Here is a 20,756-nt window from a genome sequence, read left to right on the forward strand (position 1 = left end):
CAAGTGTAAGTCATGAATTGATTTCCTGCCTTCTGTTCCAAATAAACTGATGAAAAGGTTTCTATAAGAGTGTGTGCCAGAGCACAAAACTGGCCAAAACCCCAAGAGATCTTCCCTGGTCCTGTATTCCTAATGCCTCTCAATTTTCACCTAATACTGAAGAACTTAAGGAAAGGTCATTCATAACATCAGCCACGGTTGCAGTGATATAATAAGAAAATAATGGAAATATTCCCTGTCTGTGCAGGAGCCCCAGAGGTCCAATTCAGGGCTGCACAGCCGACCAGGCAGCAAGAAAGACCAACCATTTCCCTTGAGTGCAAAACAAAACTACAGCAATTAAAGGGCATTTTTTGCAAATGGTGAGTTCTTGGGTCTTCTTGCACAATTTCCATGTTGAGCATCATCTCACTCTGTGACTACATGGGAAGGCTATTAGGCTATTTTCTATAAGAAAACAAAGCCTGAGAATTTCACACCAAGTTTCTTCCTCAGCAATTTTCCAAGGATGAGAAAGAGGTTACTTAATTCCACAGCAGGCACAATTAGGTCAGCTGAAGGAAAAGACTGATCCACCAATTCTTTACAGTTTGTTTCTTTATTCAGTAAACATCTAGTTACAAGTTTCACAAATTAAAAAAGTGGGGGAGCTGACTGAAGAGGGGTCAGGGGGCCCACAGGCTGATCCAGCTTTTGTTCTGCTCCTCCTTTCTCCAACGCACACATCCTTCTGCTTCTCCACGGATGCACCAAGGAGCAGCAGGGGAATCAAAGCCTCTGTCCCAGTGAGGGGACTGACAGGGGGTTCTAGCAGAATTCCCTCATATTCCTTTCACAGGGGACTAAACACAAACTTCAGAACCAGCCCAACCCAGCACAGAAAGAGTGGTAAGGATGGAAGAGGCAAGGTGGCTGCTTCTCATGCCCGGCACTACTGGCAGAAAGAACAGAGCCACGGGACAGCAGAGAGGGAATGGGCAATTGATGTGTTCCTTGCACATCAGTGAGATTCCCCATGCCCCACTGCAGCACCCAAATGGGGTGAAATAGAGCAATGCAGAAGATTAGTTGCTTTGTTTCAATTCTTAAGTGGGAGGAAGGTTAATACTAAATTTGAGGAGGGTCCAAGTGGTGCTTTGAAGGGGCTTCAGAGTTTCACTGTCTGTACCTGGGAGGAAAGGAAACAGAAGACATAAACAGAATAAGTGGTGCCTAGAAAGCAGAAGACAGATAAAGACATGTTTAAACCTGTTGTCTAGACATCAAAAAAAGGGGAAAATGTAATTTTTCAAGCACTAGATCACATCCTAGTGAGCCCTATTCAAAGCACAGGAGAGCAGACACCAGCACTTACTTATATTTCAAGCTGGATGGACAGCAAATGGTCTCTAAGTTTTATACAATGACAATATAACACTCCACAGATTGCAATCCTACATCACATCATAGTATTTCAGTCATCAGTTACGGCTGACACCATAGGTCTTTTGTTCATGACAAAGCTAACTTAAACAGCTTCCATCTTCCCATTCAGCACAGCATCTTCTCAAAATTCACACCCTCCCCTGCCCTCTCAAAGTGGGAAAAACCCTTTGCAACCAAAACTTCAAAATAACATAAGATGAGTGCAAAGAAAAAAAAAGAACCCTATGGCTAGGAGGCCACCACACAGTAGAAGACAAGGAAGGGACTTGTTAAGACTTACAAGAGCGTGTAGGTAGATTTGGGGGTGGCCACACTGCACCCCCCACAAGGTCTGCTCCGAGTTCACCAGTCGTACCGGCGGGACTGTCTGGAGGGAGAATCCTCAGGGCCCTGGATGGCGAGACGAGTCCCTTCGGCCCGCCGGCCACCGCTGCCTTCGTGGCGCCGGTAATCCAGGCCCCGCTGCGGCCGGAACCGGGACGTCTCTCGCCGCCACTCGTCGTCAAACGCGGCTGCGTCACCTGCGCAGGCAGACAACCAGCTCAGGTGGGGGGGAGCAGGTGGGGAAGCAGCACCTGGCTTTGCTGGGAGGAGGACATGGCCACTACTCACTTTCATCCATGTTGATGTAGTCCTGCCTCTCCTCCTGGTCACCTGTGCGATGGTTCCGGGACCGCTGCATGATGTGGGCCCTCTCCCTGATGTGGTGTCCAATCGACATCTGTTCCAAGCCACTGTCCGAGTCCCTTACGGTTCGTCTTGTCTCACGGATCTGGGGGAAGATTCCCCCATAGAATCAGCATTTTCATTCCTTCTCCCAGCCCCCTAAGGCACCCTGATTCCTGCCTCCAGTATTTCAGACAATTGGCACTGCCACCACTCCCAGGATGTCAGACACGACATTACAAAGAGGGAAGAATGGGTTCCCCACTGCCAGCTCTTCCCATTTCCTCCCAGGGGCCCTTGGCATGGTTCAGTGAGTCACAAGAGCGCAATGTGCTCCTCGAACTGCAGCTGACTGCAAAGCCAAAGTGCTGTAGGTGGCCACCCACAAAGCCACCAAACGAAGCCCACCCTCTCACAGCAAATCCAGCAGCCTCCTCCTTACCCCGCCAGGTGCTGAGCGCATCTCTGAGGTCTCCTGATAGACTTTGGGCCCATCACCCAGGTTGGAATAAGAGATGACAGTTGAGGAGGTAAATGTCTGGCAGTTAGCACCACTTGTCATGTGCTCCTGCAAGAAGGAATGGGGAATGGTGGAAAGAAGGGATGGGAGGGAAGAAGAGATGGCAATTAATTCCCTCTCTACACTGAAATAAGAAGTTAAAATAGGATGAATATAATCCCCATGGGTCCATTTTTCTGGAGAATACACCTTCCTGTTAAATTAATACTTATTTCTTGCTAAACATGTCCACCCACACACTTCCTTCCTCACCCCTCTCCTCTCCCTGCACTCAGGAACAAGCCTTGTCACTGACTCCCAGTGATGAAGCAAAGCTTACAGCCTCTGCCACCTTGGCAGGTGTGGCTCAGTCCATCCCAAGCAGCACAATAAGATAAGAGACATTAGAGGGATGGCAGAAGCACCCTCAGGACTCCCCTCAATACAGAACAGTTCATGGAGGGTTCTTACCATGTTTCCAATCATGTCATTCATCATCCCAAACATATCTATAAAGCCACCTGCCTAATAAAAAGGAAAAGAGAACACAAGAGTAGTCAGTCTGGGAAGAGACATGGAAAGAACAACAAACTATCTGCAAAAAAACCTGCTGCCTAAGAAGAAGAACCTTGGTTTTTTTTTTCATGTTCTTTCAGTAGCACAGAAAAAAAAAAGCCAACAGAACTTGGGGTTGCTGTTTTCTCTATTCTCTCAGGTTGCATTGCCCAATGTTCTGGCAAAGGTTGTTTTTTTAGTTTGGATCCAACTGCCGATGCACTGGGGTTTGTGAACTTGGGGAGTCAGCAAAGTTAGGAGAATAAATCTCAGCATGTGCACTAACAGTGATCTTAAGAAAATTTCCACTGATTGTTTTCTTTCTAGCATAACAACAAATTTGCTTATTTTCCCCTACAAACACCTGCCTTTTCCATTCTGTAAACCTGAATGCTGCAGTAACACCCTGGGCCAGCAGGTCTCACAGGCTAATTGTGCAATATGTAAACAAAATTACAATGTCAGTTCAAACTTGCTGATTTCTTTTTTTTTTTGTTTCCTCGAGTAGCCTCTTGTTCTCATTTCCAGCAGAGCAGTACTCACACACAATGTTATTATGCTTTGAAGTCTATGTGTTTGTAGTCTTATTAATCCTCCTCTGAGCTACAAAAATTCTGGGACGCTGGAGTCTCATTGAGGCAATTCTGCAGAGCAAGACAGCTGAAGTTGCTGGATCTGGAATAACCTATTTCCACTGTATTATTTCAGTGGAAGACAGAGATCAGCACGCTCCGAGCTCAGTATTCTCACGTACATTCTCATTCCAGCCCTGTTTAGCTGAAGTATTCTGCTGGCTTCTCCAGCCACCACCACTGGCAAAGGAGGTGCAATAATCCCCTCTGCCTACTGATGGCCAAGTGCTTTCCTCGCACCCTCACAGCTCCTCCATTACCTCCAGATCTGCAGCTTCTTTTCAGACATATGAGGTTATTAAGGGACTACCTGCTCTTCTCAGATATTAACTGTCCCAATTCCCATGAAATATTGTGCTATAACAGCTTTATGACTTTTCTCTGGTCAAGGTGCAAATACAACTTCCCCGTATACACAGAGTTAGACTCTCTCTTCAAAAACAGCTCACGAACAGGATTAAAATATTAGAGGGGAAACAAGGTAAAGGCCTGAAGTCATAAAACAACTCAATGAGAGGTCCAGGAGAAACCAGATGCTTCCAGTTTCAGTTCAATACTTTCTTCCCTATTCCATTTACTATAAATCTAAAGCTCATCCTGGTCTCCTCAGACATTCCCATCCTCCCTACCTGGTAGGATAGCTGGTCACGCTCACAGATGGCTACATTTTAGCACTGGTTGCACACAGTGCTGATGAATCTCAGTATGGAGCCTCTACTTGGAAAGCCTCTAATCTGACCCAGAAAAACAGAAAACTTACCATGCCGAGCATCCCAAAGGGTGAAACAGCTCCTGCCTGCCAGGAGAACAGAAAAACAGAACAGAGAATGACTTCGCAACAGCCAAACACTAGATCCTCATCAGAACACACTAATCCTTCTCAGAAACAGAACTGGGAACACTCAGGCTCTATGAACAGATCAAGAAAGCATCCCATGGATTTCTGGGGGTACAAGCCATATCACCCCTAATGAACCAGACATGAGGTGATGCTCCTACATTTCTCCCCATTATATGAATTCACATCCTTGAGAAACAGCACATATTTATTCCTTTCCTCCTGTCCAACCCAGAACACAGTTGCTTTCAACACTTTAATACAGGTGGAATAAAGAGAATGACCAGAACTCCATTCCCTAAGAGATTCCTCACCCACCACTGTGTGGAGGAGAGGGGGGTGCCCAACCCAGGAAGGGTGGGAGACAGAAACCAACAGATCAGTTTGAGAAATTCTAGCCTGTACTCAGCCCCTGTGTTACCTGCATCCTGCGGCCAGCCTGGCGAGCCCCAGGTGTGGTCCCATCCGTGATGCCAAGGAGCGGCCCGAACCCGAAACTCCCAGACAGCATGCGGTTCATGTGCTGCCGGTGGATGGCAAAAGGATCCCTTTTGGAGAGGTGGAGAGAACAATGGTGAGGACAAAGCCCCATATAATCCGCTCCTCCCAGCTCTGTGTTTTTCTTACACAACTGTACATTCCTTCCCAAGCTGAAAATTCAGAATCCTGAGAAGTCTGTCTTGTCTATGGTGATTACTGGGGCTGGAAGGGATCTCTGGATCCCATCACATTTCTTGTGATAGAAGGCTTCATACCACAGAAGCCTTCTCAGGTACTAATTTCTGTCTGCTCAGAAGCAGGTTGGTGTTCTGCTTCAGTACTGCTCTGGAGCCAAGTATGGCCAAGGCCACTCCAGAACCTCAGTGCTCTAATATCTTTTGTAGGGAGGTGCATGAAGACCTTCCTGGCTGCAAAGCGAGGGCTACACTTAATGGCACCAGGGAGCAGGAGATCCCACATATCGTCCTCTCACCCCTCCATGTACACAGACACAAACAGTGAAATGCAAGACTGGAACCTCCAGAATGGACTGCACAGCCTGACACCCCTCTGCTCCCTCAGGGCTTGAGACCACATACAGCTTTTCCAGATTTGAGGGAGAAAGGGAACAATAACTGAGATCCCTAACTGGTTTTCTCTTCTTTTGCAGTCTCCACTTTGAGGGCTGCACGCACTCACACAGGTTGGTGAAGCAAGAGGAAGAAAAGGAGGGTAAGGATAAAGAGTCACAGAATAGGGTGGCCACAATAAGAAACTTCTGGGAAATACCATAGCTTTTTTCCTGCACATCTTGTAGCCTGCAATTATCCCTCTTGAGCTTTAATGACCTCTACAGCACAGACTATGCCTGAGATGACAGAAGCACCCACTACTTAAATACTTAAAACCAATACTTTTCTGTCTCTACTGGAAATGCTTCCCCATAATAAAAGCTAGACTCATACCTGCCATGTTAATGAGAACACACTGTCATTCGGTGACTAACTGGGACATCATGGTCTCCTCTCCTGCTAATTTGCTCACAGCTGATAAAATTCTTGCTTACTATTGATTTCATAAGCAAAAAAATTGACTATTCTTCTACATACATAAATTTCACCAGATTTCTAGTAACGTCTTGTTTAACACAATCAAATTCTTCCTGTATTACAGTGTATTCCTTATCCACTTTGGCAAGGGCTGCCAACTTAGTGTCACTGCCAAAATTTATCAATAGCATCCAATTTCTGTACTGTGGACGGAAACAAAAACATTCAGTGAAAGGAATCCCAGGAAGAGTTCTTGGGAGCTTTGTCAGATTTCAATACTCGTGTTTCAAAACCACTCGTTGTTTTCTCTTTACTTTATTCCTCACAACTTGACAACTGCTTCAGCAGCCTTCTCCAGCTCCATTAATGACTTCCTGTGCAGAACAGCAAACAAACACTGGACAGAGCAGCAGATTTTATCTATCTCAACTGCAACCCTACTTTGCATAATGAAAAAAAAAAAAAAAATCCTTGCGCAAAGAAAAAGATTAGTTATTATTCCAGCCCTCTCTTCCTCTCAAGACAGCTGCGATGCCTTTTGGCCTACTTTATTACGCTTTCGTCCAAGACCACGCTCCAATACCGCAGAAACGAGACCGACGCGATCCCTGTTACTCGCCGCGCTGCCCCTCCGGAGGATGCCAGTGTTTGTCCCCAGACAGCCGCGCTGCAGCGGCGCTCCCCGGGCCCGCCCGGCCTCTCCCCGCCTGGTGGGACGCGGGGGCAGCGCACGCCTCCCCGGGGACGATCCGTGCCGCAGCCCTCCCTCCTCCCCTCGCTCCGTGCCGCTGATCCCCCCGCAGGATGCCCACCCCGACTCACATGGCAAACATGGGGTCCTCCGGCTCGCCATCCCTCATCAGCCGGAACATGCTTCCCTCGCTCGGGGGCGGCCTCTGCGGAGGGGAGAGGGCGGTGAGCGCAGCCGGGGCCGAGGGCGGGGAGGGGCGGAGCGGCGGAACCGGCCCCTCCCCGCCCCGCCGCCAGCCAGGGTAGGTGATGGCAGCGCTCCCCCCCGGCCCCGGCCCACCCGCCGCGCCCCTGCCCCGCCGTGCCCCTGCCCCGCCGTGCCTGCCGGTGTCGGCGGTCCCGGTCCGGCGCAGCCCGAGCCCCCGGGCCGCTCACGCCTCCGCGCCCATCGCGCCCCGGACCGCGCTGCCTCCGCCCCGCCCGCGCCGCGCATGCGCGCCCGCCCCGGGGGAGGGTGCGGGCGAGGCGGGGCCGCGCGCCACAGCGCCCCCTGGCGCCCCCCGCGGGCGGCGCCCCCGGCCCGCAGCTCCCGCCGGGGAGCCTGGGAATGGGAATGGGAATGGGAATGGGAATGGGAATGGGAATGGGAATGGGAATGGGAATGGGAGGATGCGGTGGTAACGGAGGCACCGGGCAGGCCCCGTCGCTCTGCTCAGCTTCCCCACCAGGGGAAGGCACTGGGGCGCGGGGGCAGGCACTGATCCCTTCTCTCTGCGGACCAGTGACAAGACCCGTGGGAATGGCCTGAAGCTGTGTTGGGGAGGTCTAGGATATCAGGCAAAGGTTTTTAACCCAGGGGGTAGCTGGGTACTGGAACAAGCTCCCCAGGAAAGCAGCCATAGCACTAAGCCTGACAGAGTTCAAGATGTGTTTGGACAACACTCTCAGGCACATGGTGTGACCCTTGGTAATGGTCCTGTAGCTGGACTTGAAGATCCTGATGGGTCCCTTCCAACTCAGAATATTCTGTGATTCTGTAGTAATCCCTGTGGCTCGTGGCCAGTTGGTTCCTGGCCAGAGTCCACAGCGTTGCCTGGCTGCTGCAGAGGCAGCACTTATCCCAGGCTTCCTGCATGGCATGGGCACGTAGGAGGCACCCACAGAGCTGTTTGGCTGTGCTGAGCACATGGACAGCGAGTGCACGCAGTGCTCTGCTGGCGGAAGCAGGGAGGATACTTTGTAAGCCAGCTGTGGGTCATCACTGATCCTGGACAGCCAACTGGGAATCACAGGCGAAGCTTAGGTACTTATGTGCACCTACTGCAGTGGTGGGGAATCTCCAGAAAGCAGGGGGATGACACCTCTGTCACCATCTCTGGGGAATGCTGGTTCCCTTCAGCTACGGCCAGCCCCACTGGATTACAGGGAAGAGAGCAGACTGACTCATCCCAGCTCCAGCCCAGGGCACGCTTCCTCAGTGGTGCTTCTGTTGACTGTTGCATCCGGCCCACCATGTGCAGGAGCCAGACTGGACCCATGCCAGAGGACTGGAAATAGCAGGCTGCAAGAAGTGGTTGAGAAACTGAGCTCCTGAGTTGTGGCAGGAGCCATGTCCTTGGATTTCAGAGTCTGACAGATGAAAATGACTCAGTAGCGTGCTTCATGTGTGGAATGCATAGAGGACTTGGCAATACTTCTTGCTACAGCAGGTCTCAAAATTGCTTGGTATTGAGAAAGAAGACCTCTCACGGGAGGCCCGTGCCTGTGTGCATGCAGAAAGTTCTTCAGAAGTCCCTTCTGTGCACACAGTAATTGCATTCTGCAGAGGCTGAAACCAAAACGTCCACAATAGGGGAACTGTCGACAGCACAATGGTGCAGGATCATGAGGTGGACACAAGTCCTATGGGCAGGGTACGGGTTAGGCAAGGCCAAACCTCTTGGAGGGTTGTTCATAAGTTGTTCATAAGTGAGCTGCTGAAACAGCCTCCTGTCTCCAGCTCAGAGCTCATCTGTGAGTGCTGAAGTTCACACAAAGCCCTTGTTGGCACTGCCTCAACCTCTCTGATGCTGCTTCTGCAAACCTGAATCATCCTTCAGAGACCTCCAGTCTGGAAAGCCTTTCCTGTCTGGTGTGTTTTTCTTTTGCTTTGAGGCACTCTTGGTGTTTGATGGGAGTATGGAGTTGACCTCAAGTGTCAGGATGCAAAGGGAGGTAAAGATCTTCTAGGGCAGAAATGTAAACATCTCTTTCGGTTTTCTTATTTTTTTTCTTTCTTTCTTCTTTTCCCCAGATCTGGGATAAAATAAATTGCTGTCCCCTGGATACTAGTGATCCTCCCACTCCTGCAATGTCCCAGAGATGCTAGGGCTCTCTCAGATTTTCCAAAGTATAAGTCAGGCATTGCTGCCTTCAAACACAGAGGGGAAAGGAACAGAAAAGAGTCTGGAACAAACACCACTCTGCAGATCCTTCTTCTGTCCCTAATGCTGCTCCTCTGCAAGTGCAACCCAAGGGCTGAGTTTGTGAGACTGGGGGCTGAGGCTGTGGCTCTCCCTGGGTATTTCTGCAGCCTTACAGGCAGTCCTTACACCTGATGGACACGTTACCAAAGGCTGCATTTCCGGGGCCATTGCCAGTTCAGCAAACCTCGAGGGAGCCTTGCTTGCAGAGAGTCGTGGTGGTGGCAAACGCTGCGTGAAACCCTGGAAGGAGGAATTAGAACGGCAACCTTTTTGTGGAATGTGCATAAGGTCACAGTTGTGAGGAATGCAGGATCTGTTGCTGCAGTGCTCGTAGGAGAGGTTTCTGCACGGCACTCACTACGTTATTCCCGATGTGCTCCAAGGGGATGGCGATTTGCTGGGTCAGAATAACGAGCAACATGGGGGTGTGAATGAGAAGCAAGGCTCCAATCTTGCTCCTCTCACACTCGCTATTCAGGCCGCTTCTCTTTTCACCATGAACAAAAACCAAAACCATTATGTCTCTCCATTTCCTTTTTTTTTTTTTTTTTTTTTTTTTTTTTTTTTTTTTTTTCCTTTGAGCTGCCCAGGTTGTGCTGGGGGCGGTGGGGAACGGGGGGAAGGGCAGGGAGAAGGCGCTCAGCGGGGGCCCGGCGGAGGTGAGCGAAGGGCGGGATGGAAAGCAATGAATGGCGCCGCTGCCCTCGGCTCCACCTCGCCAACGCTGCCGCCGCCGGCTCCTGCCCGCGGCCCCCCCGGCATCCCCGGCGCCCTCACGGCACGGCCGGCCCCGGGAAAGCAAACTGAGCATCACGTGGAGAAGGCAAATAAAGGCAGGGTGAGAAACCGTGCCTTGTTACCTGCTGCCGGCACGGACCGAGCATTGCGGCCAGGAGGGCAGAAACAGCTTCGTAACGCGCCCGAATGCGGCAGGGGCCCCGCGGACGCCTGGAAGACAAAGAAATCCTCGTTTCCAGAAGTCAGAGCTACCCACAGCCATTTCCTCATTGGTTCCCTTCATCTGTGCCTCTTACGTAATCCTCACCCAACAACTAACTCTGACCTCAGATGAAGGGCACCCTGAGTGAAGGACAGCTCTGATTTGATCCTCAAATGTGAAAATTCATGTTTGGGATGCTACAGCCAGCTTGTGGTGGCTGCAACTTGCGTTGTGTGGCAGCGATTACTTTCAGAATATTTTGCTCGTGTTAAGAGTGTGTCTGTCACACTGTGAGTGAGAACCACGACCTCCCATCTGTGCTGTGTTAGCAGAGAGGCTCACAAAAAAATCACGACTGAAAACATCCCTCCTCTTTCCAGTCTTCTGACAGGCTGTGTCACCCCTCGTCATTCCCTTCTACTCCTCTTGCTTCTTCTTCTTGTGTTACCTACCCTGCTTTCCAGCCTTCCTGCAGGGCTTATTTAAATATGCTGCCTCTCAGGAAGCCATTTCCCAATGCAAAGTTGGCCGGTGGTTGAATTCTTGTGTATTTCCTCTTAACTTCAGTATACAGCATAGTGGAAGAAGAACAAAGCGGATTATCTGCTGGGATTTTTAATGGACACAGTACAGAAAGATGAACAGCGTGGGTTAAATACATAAATGCATTCAAACACATTCTCTCTGCACACTGAGATTTTGCTACTTTTGCTGTAAGTGAACGGACAGATATTCTGGATTTATGTAAATTAAGAAAATTTAATGCAAATACACATCCTTCTGCTCTTTTGTTATTCAGCAAACAGTTTGGAACCACTTAGGAGTTAGCTCAGTAAATATAATTCTTAAAATACCCAGTTATTGTGTTTTGTTTTTGCTCAGAAAATGGCTCACAGTTAGTTAGTTCAGCCTTCAAAATAAACACAAAAGTCACCGTCCCCTCTGCCCCCATCAGAACACAGTGGCATGACTAACAAGGTAATAGACCAAAATGCATAAATAATTGCTTCTAGGTGCATTCACCCCACATTTGCTGGGAGCAGAAAAATAGATACCATGCATGAAAGCCCAAACACATCTCAACCACGTGCTCACGTATGATGGCACACGCCTGCAAGCTCAACGCACGCCTCAGTAGAAAAATACTATACTTTCTACACTCACAAAAGTAAAAGAATGTAACAGAGGGAAAATATCCCCTCCCTACACAAACAGGTATGTACTGCACCTAAACACATGCACACACCTACATAAACACCAAGCACAAACTGGGTACAGCACCAAAATTGTGACACTGTACGGAGAAAATGACATTCCCATTGTTGTCTGGGCTGCAGGCAGACACAGAGAGTGTCTGTTCCACACAATGATCTGTCATGTAACTTCTGCACCTCCCTCATTTTGTCTAAGGACATAAGTCTCCAAAAAGGATAGAATATATTCTGCTGAGTTGGCAAAGCAACTACAAAGACTATAGAACACACTGAGCAGGGACTGGCATCTGCAGAGCGCACAATGAGTGTACTTGCGTTTGCAACAAAGGGGAAAGCACAGATGGGAGAGAGGAGCAGAGAAAAGCTGCAGATCGATCTGGCAGGCGAAATGAAGAGTGACACAGATCAGGTGGAGGAGCAGAAGACACAGGGAAGAGCTAGGTGAGACAGTCAATGGATACCCTCAGGGCTTGAGGGAAGCAGCTGCACACTAGAAGCCCAGCGAATCTCACCACCAGGATCCAAAGGGCAAGAAGAGTCAGAATGCAGAAACAGGCAGGTCACAAGGAATGAAGAAGAATTTTTCATGTTGGATTTAAGGGGAAAGGCATAGTTGATACAATAATGCAGGGCAAAATGGGACATGTGAAAAACAAAGGAGGGGATGTGAGATGAATTTTGTATGTAAGATACAGGATGTCACAAAGACAAGCCAGGGAGAGGGCCATGGGAAGAGTGTTGCCAAGAACACAGGTAGGAGACAAATGCCAAGAAGCAGCAGATGAGGAAAAAATTGCAAAGGGGATGGGGTGTGGAGCATGGAAAGGACAATGGGAGGTTGCACACTGCAGGTGCTGGGGAGGAAAGGAGAGCTTGCTGCTGCCATGCCAGTTTGTAGTGCTGACCCAACAGCTCCATCCCACAGGTTGCTGGAAACAAGCTCCCCTTGCACAAACAGGTGTTTGTCAATTTGCATCCGTGGGTGCGCAGTCTGTGTCAACACGGAGCTTTGGGCACGGGAACATCTCTGAACATAATCCTTTGCTCTCTCCCCTCTAGGATGTTGTGTCAAGGCCTGTTTGTGCATTAATGTGAAGATGTCTTTGCCAAGGGATATGTGTCAATGTAATTTTGTGTTTTCAGTCGTTGAGTGTGTAAAGGAAAAGGATCCTGGAAAAAAAATCCTGGATTGGTGAGGAGAACAGCAGAGCAAAGAGCCACGCACCTTCTGACAAACAGAAGCAGAGAGGAACAACATCCGGCCATTATATAGATTATTTTGGGTCCTATTTTTAGGTATATCTAGAAAGTAAGATTTTCTTCTTGCAAAAGAGAAGGATGAAAGAGGGGTACTTGAACCAAACCAGGGCTGGAATGCTGATAGCAGCTAGATCTGAGAAATTGGCCAGATGGGTTTTGTGAAACAGTAGGGGGGAAAAAATTAGTGCATGCATTTTCATAATTTGGTTTATTTTGGTACTAGTCTAGATGTGTGCATCTGAGTTACAGGACTGTTTTTTGGGGCAGGCACTCTGCACTGTGTGCAGCTGGGAAGAATGCCAATTAGTCAGATCATGAGAGAAGCAGCTGTAGCTGTGGAGGAGACGAGACAACAAGGTGGGTACCTTCTACCTCCCTGTCACACAGATTATAATTTATCCAATCTCTTTCCTACTTTCCTTCAGGAGATACATACTCAGTGCCCTATGTTCCACAAATACCAACGGCTTTTGCTGTTAAATGCTCGAACTGAGACACATTCGATTAAACTCAAGAGCACCAGCTCCAAATCCTGACTTTGCACAGAGGCCGAGTTTGTATCTGAAGGACAAGAAGGGCTTGTGTACCTCAATACATTTTCCAATCAGATGGATTAATAACCTTGCCTTGTACCTGTGAGAATGACCGCGTACACATGTACATCTGTATGCGCTCACGTGCACGCTTAGTTCTGTATGTACGTAGGCCTGCAAATGTTTGCAATTTTTTTTTTTTTTTTTGCTTTTGTACAAGCCTGTGACTAAGAGGGGGACAATATAAACCTTCTGGGAAAGGTGAAGGGAATTTAGTCATCCAGTCTGCTCAAGCTGGTAACCAAAGTGCTGAAGAGCAGCCACAGGAACATCTGTTCTATTAGCAACAAATCCCTGCAGTTGCAAGTCACCACCTGCGGTACTGCAGGAAGGACCTTTGGCTAAAGGGAGACCCGGAGCTGGGCGATGATCCTTCCCAGCCCGGAGGGAGGCACTGGCAGAATGTCTGCCAGAGTCCGGGCCCGAGGCGGGCGGGCGGCAAGGGTCAGTGTTGCGCACCGTGCGCTGCCCGGCCGGTGGCCGGGATGTCGGTCCCGGGCGAGTCGGAGCCGAGCCCAGCGGGACAGTGCCCGCGCCCTCGCGCGCCTTCCCGCCGCCCCACGTGCCAGCTGCCCCTCCCACCTCGCACTGCACCGAAGGGCCCCGCGCCCTCGCCCCGCCGGCGCGCCGGCCGCCGCCAGCCAATGGGAAACCTGTTGCCAGGCAGAGAGCTCATTTGAATGGCCCAATCAGGCGCCCCAGCCCCAGCCCCTCCTTATATGGGGACCGGGGGATGCGATCGCTAATCCGCTCCCCCGCCACCTGCCCCGCCCACTCCCTCCGCGAAGCACCGCCCACCTCCTGCCCGACGCCCCGCCCACTGCCTCTGCCGCGCGTAGAGCGCGGGAAAAGCGCCCAGCGCCGGGCGGGCAGGCGGGGGGAGAAGGCGGGAGGGAAGAAGGGGAGGGGCGGGAGGAGCCCCGCCGCTGGGAGCGCTTCCAGCGGGAGGAAGGGCGGGCAGCTGGAGTGGAAAATTCCAGGCAGGAGGCCGCGTGTCGCCAGCGCTGCCCTCCCACACGGCCCCGCAGCGCCGCTTCTCGCCTCCCCCGGATTCCTCCTGGAGAGCCAGCCAGCTTGTACGGGCGGCTCCCCGGGCGTACTGCGGCCAGAGGGCTCGGCTCCCCTCCCCGGACACTTCCCGTCGGAGCCGCAGCACCTCGGCGCGGAGCGGGGCTTTCGGGTGGCCTCGACGGGGCCGTGCGGCGTCTTGCGGGGACCCGCGGTGCGCCCCCGCTGCCCGGCGGCCGCGGCTGAGCGCACATTGTTCTAGCAGCCCGTCCCTCTCCCCTCCCTCCTCCGCCTCCCGTCCCTCTCTCCTCCCTCCCCAGGTCCCTCCTTCCCTCGTCACCGGCGCCGTATAAATCCCCTGCCCCGGCGGATCCCCCCACCGCGGGAGACCCTGGTACTTTGGCCCCCGGGGCGGGATCCTGCCGCCGCCTGCGGACCGCTGGGACTTTGCGCTCCCGCCGCTGACCCCTTCTCGCTCTCGCCCTCCCTCCCTCGCACGGTTCCCAACCGGCCTCTTCCCTTCGCAACCGGGGGGCCAGGATGTCGGAAAAACGCGTTGAGGAGGCACCGGCGGAGCTGAGCGCTAAGGTGAGACGCCTCCCCCCCCGTTCCCCTCTTCCCATCCTCGCAACCGACCGCGCTCCCGGCGGGAGGGGAGGGGAGGGAGCGGGCTCGGCGGGGGAAGGGGGGGGAGGGCTCCGTGAGGTGCCCTGGCGGCGGGGGGCGCGCGCGGCCCCTCGCGCGCTGCCCGGCCAATGGGGGGGCGGGGGCGGGGCGGGGGGGGGGCCCGAGGGCCCTCGCGCCCCCCGCCCCGCCCCCGCCCCCCATTGGCCGGGCGGCGCGAGCGCGCGGTGGGTTCGGCTGCGCTCGGAGCCGGGCCGGGGGGTGGGAAGCGGTGTCACGGCGGAGCAGCGGCAAAGTGGTGTGGACACAAAGCGCGGGCCCTCGGAGGGAGGGGTGGAATGGAGAGAGAGAGAGGTCCGGAAACGCCTCGATCCTACGGAGAACGTTGCCCTTTTTTTTTTTTTTTTTTAATCGTTAAAACTCTTCCGTGCCACTTCTGTTTCCACACGCGTGTGCGGGCTAAAAGTAGCTCTGACGCGCGTTCGCTGCTGTTTTCCTTTGTCGGGCGGGCGGATTTAACGCCTAATATGTCTTCTCGCCCGCTATTCCGCCTCTCCTCCGAGCCTTCTTTGTTTAGGCATCCCCGTCTTTTATTGCCGCTGACCGCCGGAATGTTGGTTTTCCCCCCCTCCCCCTGCACCTCATTTCATATATAGGAAAGGAAAGAAAAGAAGGAAAAACTCGAAGAGAAAGCAATCCACAAAGAAAAGAAGAAGGAGATAGTAGAGGTGAGGCTCTTCTGAGGGACAGATTTGGCGACGTCGGGGAGGTTTTTGTACTTGCTGTGGGTAGCAAATATGAAGGGAATATGGGAGATTCAGAAAGGGAACAGGCCAAGGGAGCGCCAGCCTAGAGGTAAAGGGAGAGTAAGCTCTTGGATAATTGTGGAGAATGAGCCTTGAAGGACATAGTGTAGTCAGCAGAGCCCATCAGGGAGAAAAAAGGTCAAAGAAGGGAATGGAGCCAGGAACAAGTGGGAGAATGTGGCACAGGAGATGTGGTCCTGCGCCCACTGGGGTATCCTGAGGTGCACAAGGAGCATGTGTTGGAGAAGCTGGGGGGAGGAACTGTGAGGAAACACACAGATAGATGGAGGTTGGGGGCGGAGGGGGGCGGGGGGGGGATCTGGAAGCAGATGTACCATGAGCCTCGGCTAAGTCATTAGCCTGTAATCAGAGAGATGCTTTCCTTGTTGGGAGGGATGGCAGCAGCTCCTCAGGATGTAAGCTCGTGGGAGACGAGGAGCTTCGTGTTGTTGGGGATGGACTGGAAGGATTGGCTTTGTGAAGGAAGGCTGGTTGGGAGAAGTGTACAGCAGGGGTGGTGGGAATAATGATGTCAGAGTAACAACGCACTCAAATGCACACCTGGAGTGGCTGGAGCTCTGAAAATTGTTGTGCTTGTAGCAAAGAGCATATGGAAATGTTATTTGGGCACCAGTTTCTGCTCTGACTGATTTGTTTTGTTCAGGATGAGGAGAATGGAGCTGATGAGGATGATGAAGAGAATCCTGATGATGTAGATGAAGAAGAAGGTGGTGATGAGGATGAAGGTAGGGGAAATTAGAGGAATAGGAGGCTGCAGAGGAATAGAGGATTGTGGAGGGAAATTCCCTCTCTGAGCCCTCTTGACTGTGAGATTACATTCCCTTAAATGCTGCTTCAGTTTAACCCATGATTTTCCTTTCTTGCTTGTGCTTAGAAGCAGATGAGAATGGGCAGGAGCAGGATGGCCACACAGAGAAACGATCTGCAGAGGAGGAGGAGGTGAGTAGTAGTGTGAGAATAATGTTGGGGAGAAGGAATGAGGCTACTTGCTGTTTGTTGATCAAATCCATGTGGATGCTGCTGCTGAGAATCTCAAATTGGCCTCAGGTCTCATTGCTTCAGGAGCAGACAGGTAAACAAATCTGATGTGGCAAGGGGATAGTAAATCACTGTATGCTCCTTGTAGGATCCAGGTCCTTCCACCAGCAGTCGTGGTGCTGAGTGAGAGAGAGAGTCGAGGTGCTGGAGGTTGTGCTTGGCAATGACCTCTGAACTACCTGTGTTTTCTGGGCTTCAGGCCAGGAGATAGACTTGTAAGGGTGTGGTGATTGAAGGGTCTGATCTTCCACATTAAGGGCAGACCCTGAGGTCTGTCTGGAGTGGTGTGAGCCTCAGCTTCTTACACCTGGAAGTAACAGCATGGGTGTGGTGTCCCTCTGAATGGAACTGTCCACATCTTAACCACAACCAACAGAACAGCTGTGTCAGGCACTCCAGGGTGCTTTAGAGGGGAGTGGATTTAGGGTGGGCCTAACAGAGATTTCCATATGGAGGAAAGAGCAGCAGTCAAGAGTTTTGTGGAGAAATTATGTACCTTGGGGTGGTGACTGTTTGATGGTAACTCCTCCTCTTTCCTCCCCATGGCTGATGCAGGATGAAGTGGATCCAAAGAGACAGAAGACAGAAAACGGCTCTTCAGCTTGAGTCCTCCCCTCCCATCTCCCCTGTTCCGCCCATCTCTCCTCCTCCATTCCAGCCTGTGCTTGCACTGCCCATTAGCCTCTGGCTTCACACAATCTCAGATGAGGAAAGATTAGAAATGCTCTCAAACAGGGAAGACAGCATTTCCCTTCTCACCCAAAGACCTAGTCCGTCCATGACATTCCCCACCTGAAATTATCCCCGTCCCCTGCATCCCTTCACTGTGCCCCACTTACCAGTGCTCCCTTCCCTCAAGAATCTCATGGTTTCCTGGGCACACAGCCTTGCCAGGCACTTCACGTGGCAAAGCACCTCCCGTCCCCTTGTCACCTGCCCGCCTGTTTTTGTCACTGGTATGAGATTCTTGAGAGCTCCTGCTCCCCAGCCCTGCTGCCAGAGCTCCTGCCAGAGCCAGGAGGTGCGGGCACAGATCTCATGGTGCATTCCCCAGTCCTAGGCCTCTTCTCATCCGCTTTCCCGCTGAACCCTGAGAGACAAAGAAAGAATATTACAAGCAAATAATGGTTCTATTAAGCAACACACGGAGACAGGATTTATTTTAAGCTTTTCTTTTTTTTTTCCAAGTTTACATGACAGCAAGCTGGCCCTCGTGAATTTTTCGGAAGATAAGGGTTGCTTTTATATATGAATTTCATCTGAGCTGTGTATTTTTTTTTTAATTTGGAGGCTTTTTTAAAACAAATCAAGAGAGACACAATTGGGGACCAAACTTTGATTTCCATTTTTTCCCTTCAGATTTTCTTGTGACCATTTTTTTGTAAATTAAAGGCAATATAGCCACAGCCTTTTCTATGGCACAGACATCACGAGGATGATGGATATAAATATATATATTGTTTTCAACAAGCACTGTAAATAAAAGCGTTTAAAAATGTTTCAAACCTCTGGTGTGCGTGGCTGTGTCTTCACATCCTGCAGGGGTCGGTGGGAGTTGGCTTGTAGGAAGAGGGGGTGGCTTGCCCAGCAGTGGGTGGAGAAGGGAGCCGGAGGTTGATCAAAGGGCATGTGTGTGTTGGTTATTTTAGGGCCCCTTGCTCGCCCTGTCACGCTGCGGTTACAGCGAGGGCAATGCACAAACACAGGACGAAGCTCCGGGGCTGTCCTGAATCTCTCGAAACTGCTGTCGGGCAGAAGGGGTTCGGAAAGGGAAACTAAGCTGTAGCAGCTGGCTGCAGCCCGGTGTTGCTGTCGCCGTGCGCTGCCCCGTGGCCCCCTGCCCTGGCTGCCTTCAGGCGTGACTCACACGGCACCAGTGGCAGCGACCAGGGAGCGTTTGGAGAGGCAAGAGCCTCAGTGCTTTGTCCCACCAGCTGCCCTGGGGAGAGCTGTCAAGCGTTTGTCTTTTTATCTGTGCAGACCTTTAAAGCTGCCGTTCGTGTTTCTTCTTTTTAAACTCGTGCTTTGGCAGTCGCGCAAGGAGCCATCGGGAGCTGTAAATAATACCAACTTTTGTGTGAGCGTCAGCGGCTTTGTGCTTGTCCGGCTGCAGCGGCGGATCAGGCTCTGGAAGCGCAAACACTTACTTGTCTCCAGAGGGGCAAAGCATCCGCCAGCATTTTCTCCAAATGCCGGTGTCGGGCTGCAGGGCTGCGCAGAGGGACAAAGCCCCCGCTGCCCGTGGGTGTCTCCCGGGTGGGGTCACGCTGCACCTCGCCCAGGCACCGGTTCCTGGTGGAGCTGCCGGCAGCTGGAGCCGCAGCCAGCTTGGGCTCCTTCCGCCGAGAGCCGCGTTCCAAGAGCAGGTCGCTGCTGCCTGCGAGTGACTCGCACCACCCCTGCCTGGTCTACCTGGGGCGCTGGGATCAATGGATCAATGGGCTGCTCCAGCCCGCGCGGACCTCGCAACAGCGCTGTTGCAATTTGGTATGCCCAGCATTCCTCCATTGAAGAAAAAAAAAAAAAAAAAATATATATATATATATATATATATTACAGATTCTAGTCTCTGCTTCAAATTTGAGCAAGTTCTCGGGACTTTCCCAAACTTTCTGCTTGGCAGCCAGCTTTTACTGCTCAGTACTGAAGACAAATTATCAGCAGATGATACCATCTCTGCACAGGCATATTACAGTTTTCATACTTCCTTCCCACCACCACTGCAGTGCCTGGCTGGGGTTAGTGAAGAACGTGCTTGCCAATGAGAAGTTATGGAAGCATAATTCAATCTCAGCTTCCTATGTGGGTGCAACACCAGTACCACTGGCTCTATCCAGGCAGTCATCCAGAAGGAAGTGGGGAAGCAGCTGATTGTTAGGCCAGCACTAGCAATGTGAGCAGCCACGCTCCCTTTCCTCTGAGGGAAATACTGCAGGACAGAGGGAAGTGACAAAGGGCTGCCAGACAGCTTCTCCATGTCTCTATGGGCCCCGTGATTCCCCAGTTTCTACTATTTCTTCTGCCTTACTCATTTTTATTGAACACATTTGTCATTGTCTGTGGATAGTTAGAAGATACAGCTAGAGATACAGAAACATATCTGCTTTGGGTTTTTTTTCATGTTGATGACCCACAGGGCATCATCTCTGACTTGAGGTATGGGCTACAGATAACACAATAGAAAATCATACCGTTTCTTCCTTTCCTGTAGATCTACAAAGGTCCATGCTGAATCCAGTGGTATTTTGGCTGACAGATTGAGCTCAGCAAGCAGTGGTATAGGTTTCCACAAAAAGTTGAGAATGCAGGGCTTTGCACTGTGCCTCATTTCAAGCCTGCCTGTGTGCTTGGTTTGTGTCCGAGCCTGCAGTTTTATTCATCTTTCAGCCTAATTCTTCTCCCACAGTGAGATCAGTCGTGTTGTGCTGGTGTCATCAAGGTAAGAACAAGCCTGTCTTCACCGGTGATTCCTCAGAAATGATGATGCCTTTTCAGGGCCTTATTTGCCGTTCTCGTCTCTGTGCTAATTCTCTGCTCATTTAATTTAATTCCTGTGGCCATCTGTTAACCTCATCAGCTGGGGGCAGAACTCCCTGAGCTGTCCCTTCCTTGCTTCCGATGGAACCTGCTGCAAGCTTACAGCAGATCTGGTCCTGCCAGCCAAGCAGCACCAGACATTTCCTTCTTCTTCTCTCCTCCAGGTCTGCTTGCTTTGAGGGAATTGTGGAGGTGTCGCAGTCGTGCTCTTGCAGGCTCTGCTAAACTTCCCTTTAGACTGACAATTTCTGCTTCTGATGGCCCTTTTGTGTGGTCTGGAAAAGCAAACGCTGACACCAGTGCAGAGAACAGGTAGAGCCGCCTGTGAGGTCTTAGCTGGGTCCCTGTCCTAGCTTGGATGAGCGAGTTACCCCTTGCTCCTTGGCAGGGATCACTGAACAGGTGGGACCTGGGCC

At 51.4% G+C, this 20,756-nt stretch overlaps 2 protein-coding genes across 2 annotated transcripts; one reads left to right on the forward strand and one right to left on the reverse strand.

Annotated features, from left to right (window-relative positions):
* Positions 1–579: 579 nt before the first annotated feature.
* Positions 580–7,318, reverse strand: MLF2 (myeloid leukemia factor 2). Its single transcript, XM_053936373.1, has 9 exons — positions 7,216–7,318; positions 6,967–7,040; positions 5,037–5,163; positions 4,538–4,573; positions 3,062–3,115; positions 2,534–2,659; positions 2,038–2,197; positions 1,706–1,946; positions 580–1,168 (listed from the first exon to the last, which is right to left on the reverse strand). The coding sequence occupies exons 2-8, from the start codon at positions 7,014–7,016 to the stop codon at positions 1,768–1,770; spliced, it is 732 nt and encodes a 243-aa protein (XP_053792348.1). The 5' UTR covers positions 7,017–7,040; positions 7,216–7,318; the 3' UTR covers positions 580–1,168; positions 1,706–1,767.
* Positions 7,319–14,292: 6,974 nt separating this feature from the next.
* On the forward strand, positions 14,293–17,503 carry PTMS (parathymosin). The gene is made up of 5 exons (XM_053936568.1): positions 14,293–14,902; positions 15,595–15,666; positions 16,409–16,490; positions 16,640–16,704; positions 17,359–17,503. Exons 1-5 carry the CDS (start codon positions 14,855–14,857, stop codon positions 17,407–17,409), a joined length of 318 nt encoding a protein of 105 aa, XP_053792543.1. The 5' UTR covers positions 14,293–14,854; the 3' UTR covers positions 17,410–17,503.
* Positions 17,504–20,756: the final 3,253 nt, after the last annotated feature.

This window comes from Vidua chalybeata, chromosome 2, assembly GCF_026979565.1.
Source record: "Vidua chalybeata isolate OUT-0048 chromosome 2, bVidCha1 merged haplotype, whole genome shotgun sequence".
NCBI classification, from domain to species: Eukaryota; Metazoa; Chordata; class Aves; order Passeriformes; family Viduidae; genus Vidua; species Vidua chalybeata.

Coding starts and splice junctions, on each gene's coding strand:
- MLF2 (XM_053936373.1), bottom strand. CDS start 7,016: ATGTTCCGGCTGATGAGGGATGGCGAGCCGGAGGACCCCATGTTTGCC. Junction 3,116..4,537: donor CCTTTGGGATGCTCGGCATG/GTAAGTTTTCTG, acceptor CCTTTTTATTAG/GCAGGTGGCTTTATAGATAT. Junction 1,947..2,037: donor CTACATCAACATGGATGAAA/GTGAGTAGTGGC, acceptor CTGCCTGCGCAG/GTGACGCAGCCGCGTTTGAC.
- PTMS (XM_053936568.1), top strand. CDS start 14,855: ATGTCGGAAAAACGCGTTGAGGAGGCACCGGCGGAGCTGAGCGCTAAG. Junction 16,491..16,639: donor AGGTGGTGATGAGGATGAAG/GTAGGGGAAATT, acceptor GCTTGTGCTTAG/AAGCAGATGAGAATGGGCAG. Junction 16,705..17,358: donor GATCTGCAGAGGAGGAGGAG/GTGAGTAGTAGT, acceptor TGGCTGATGCAG/GATGAAGTGGATCCAAAGAG.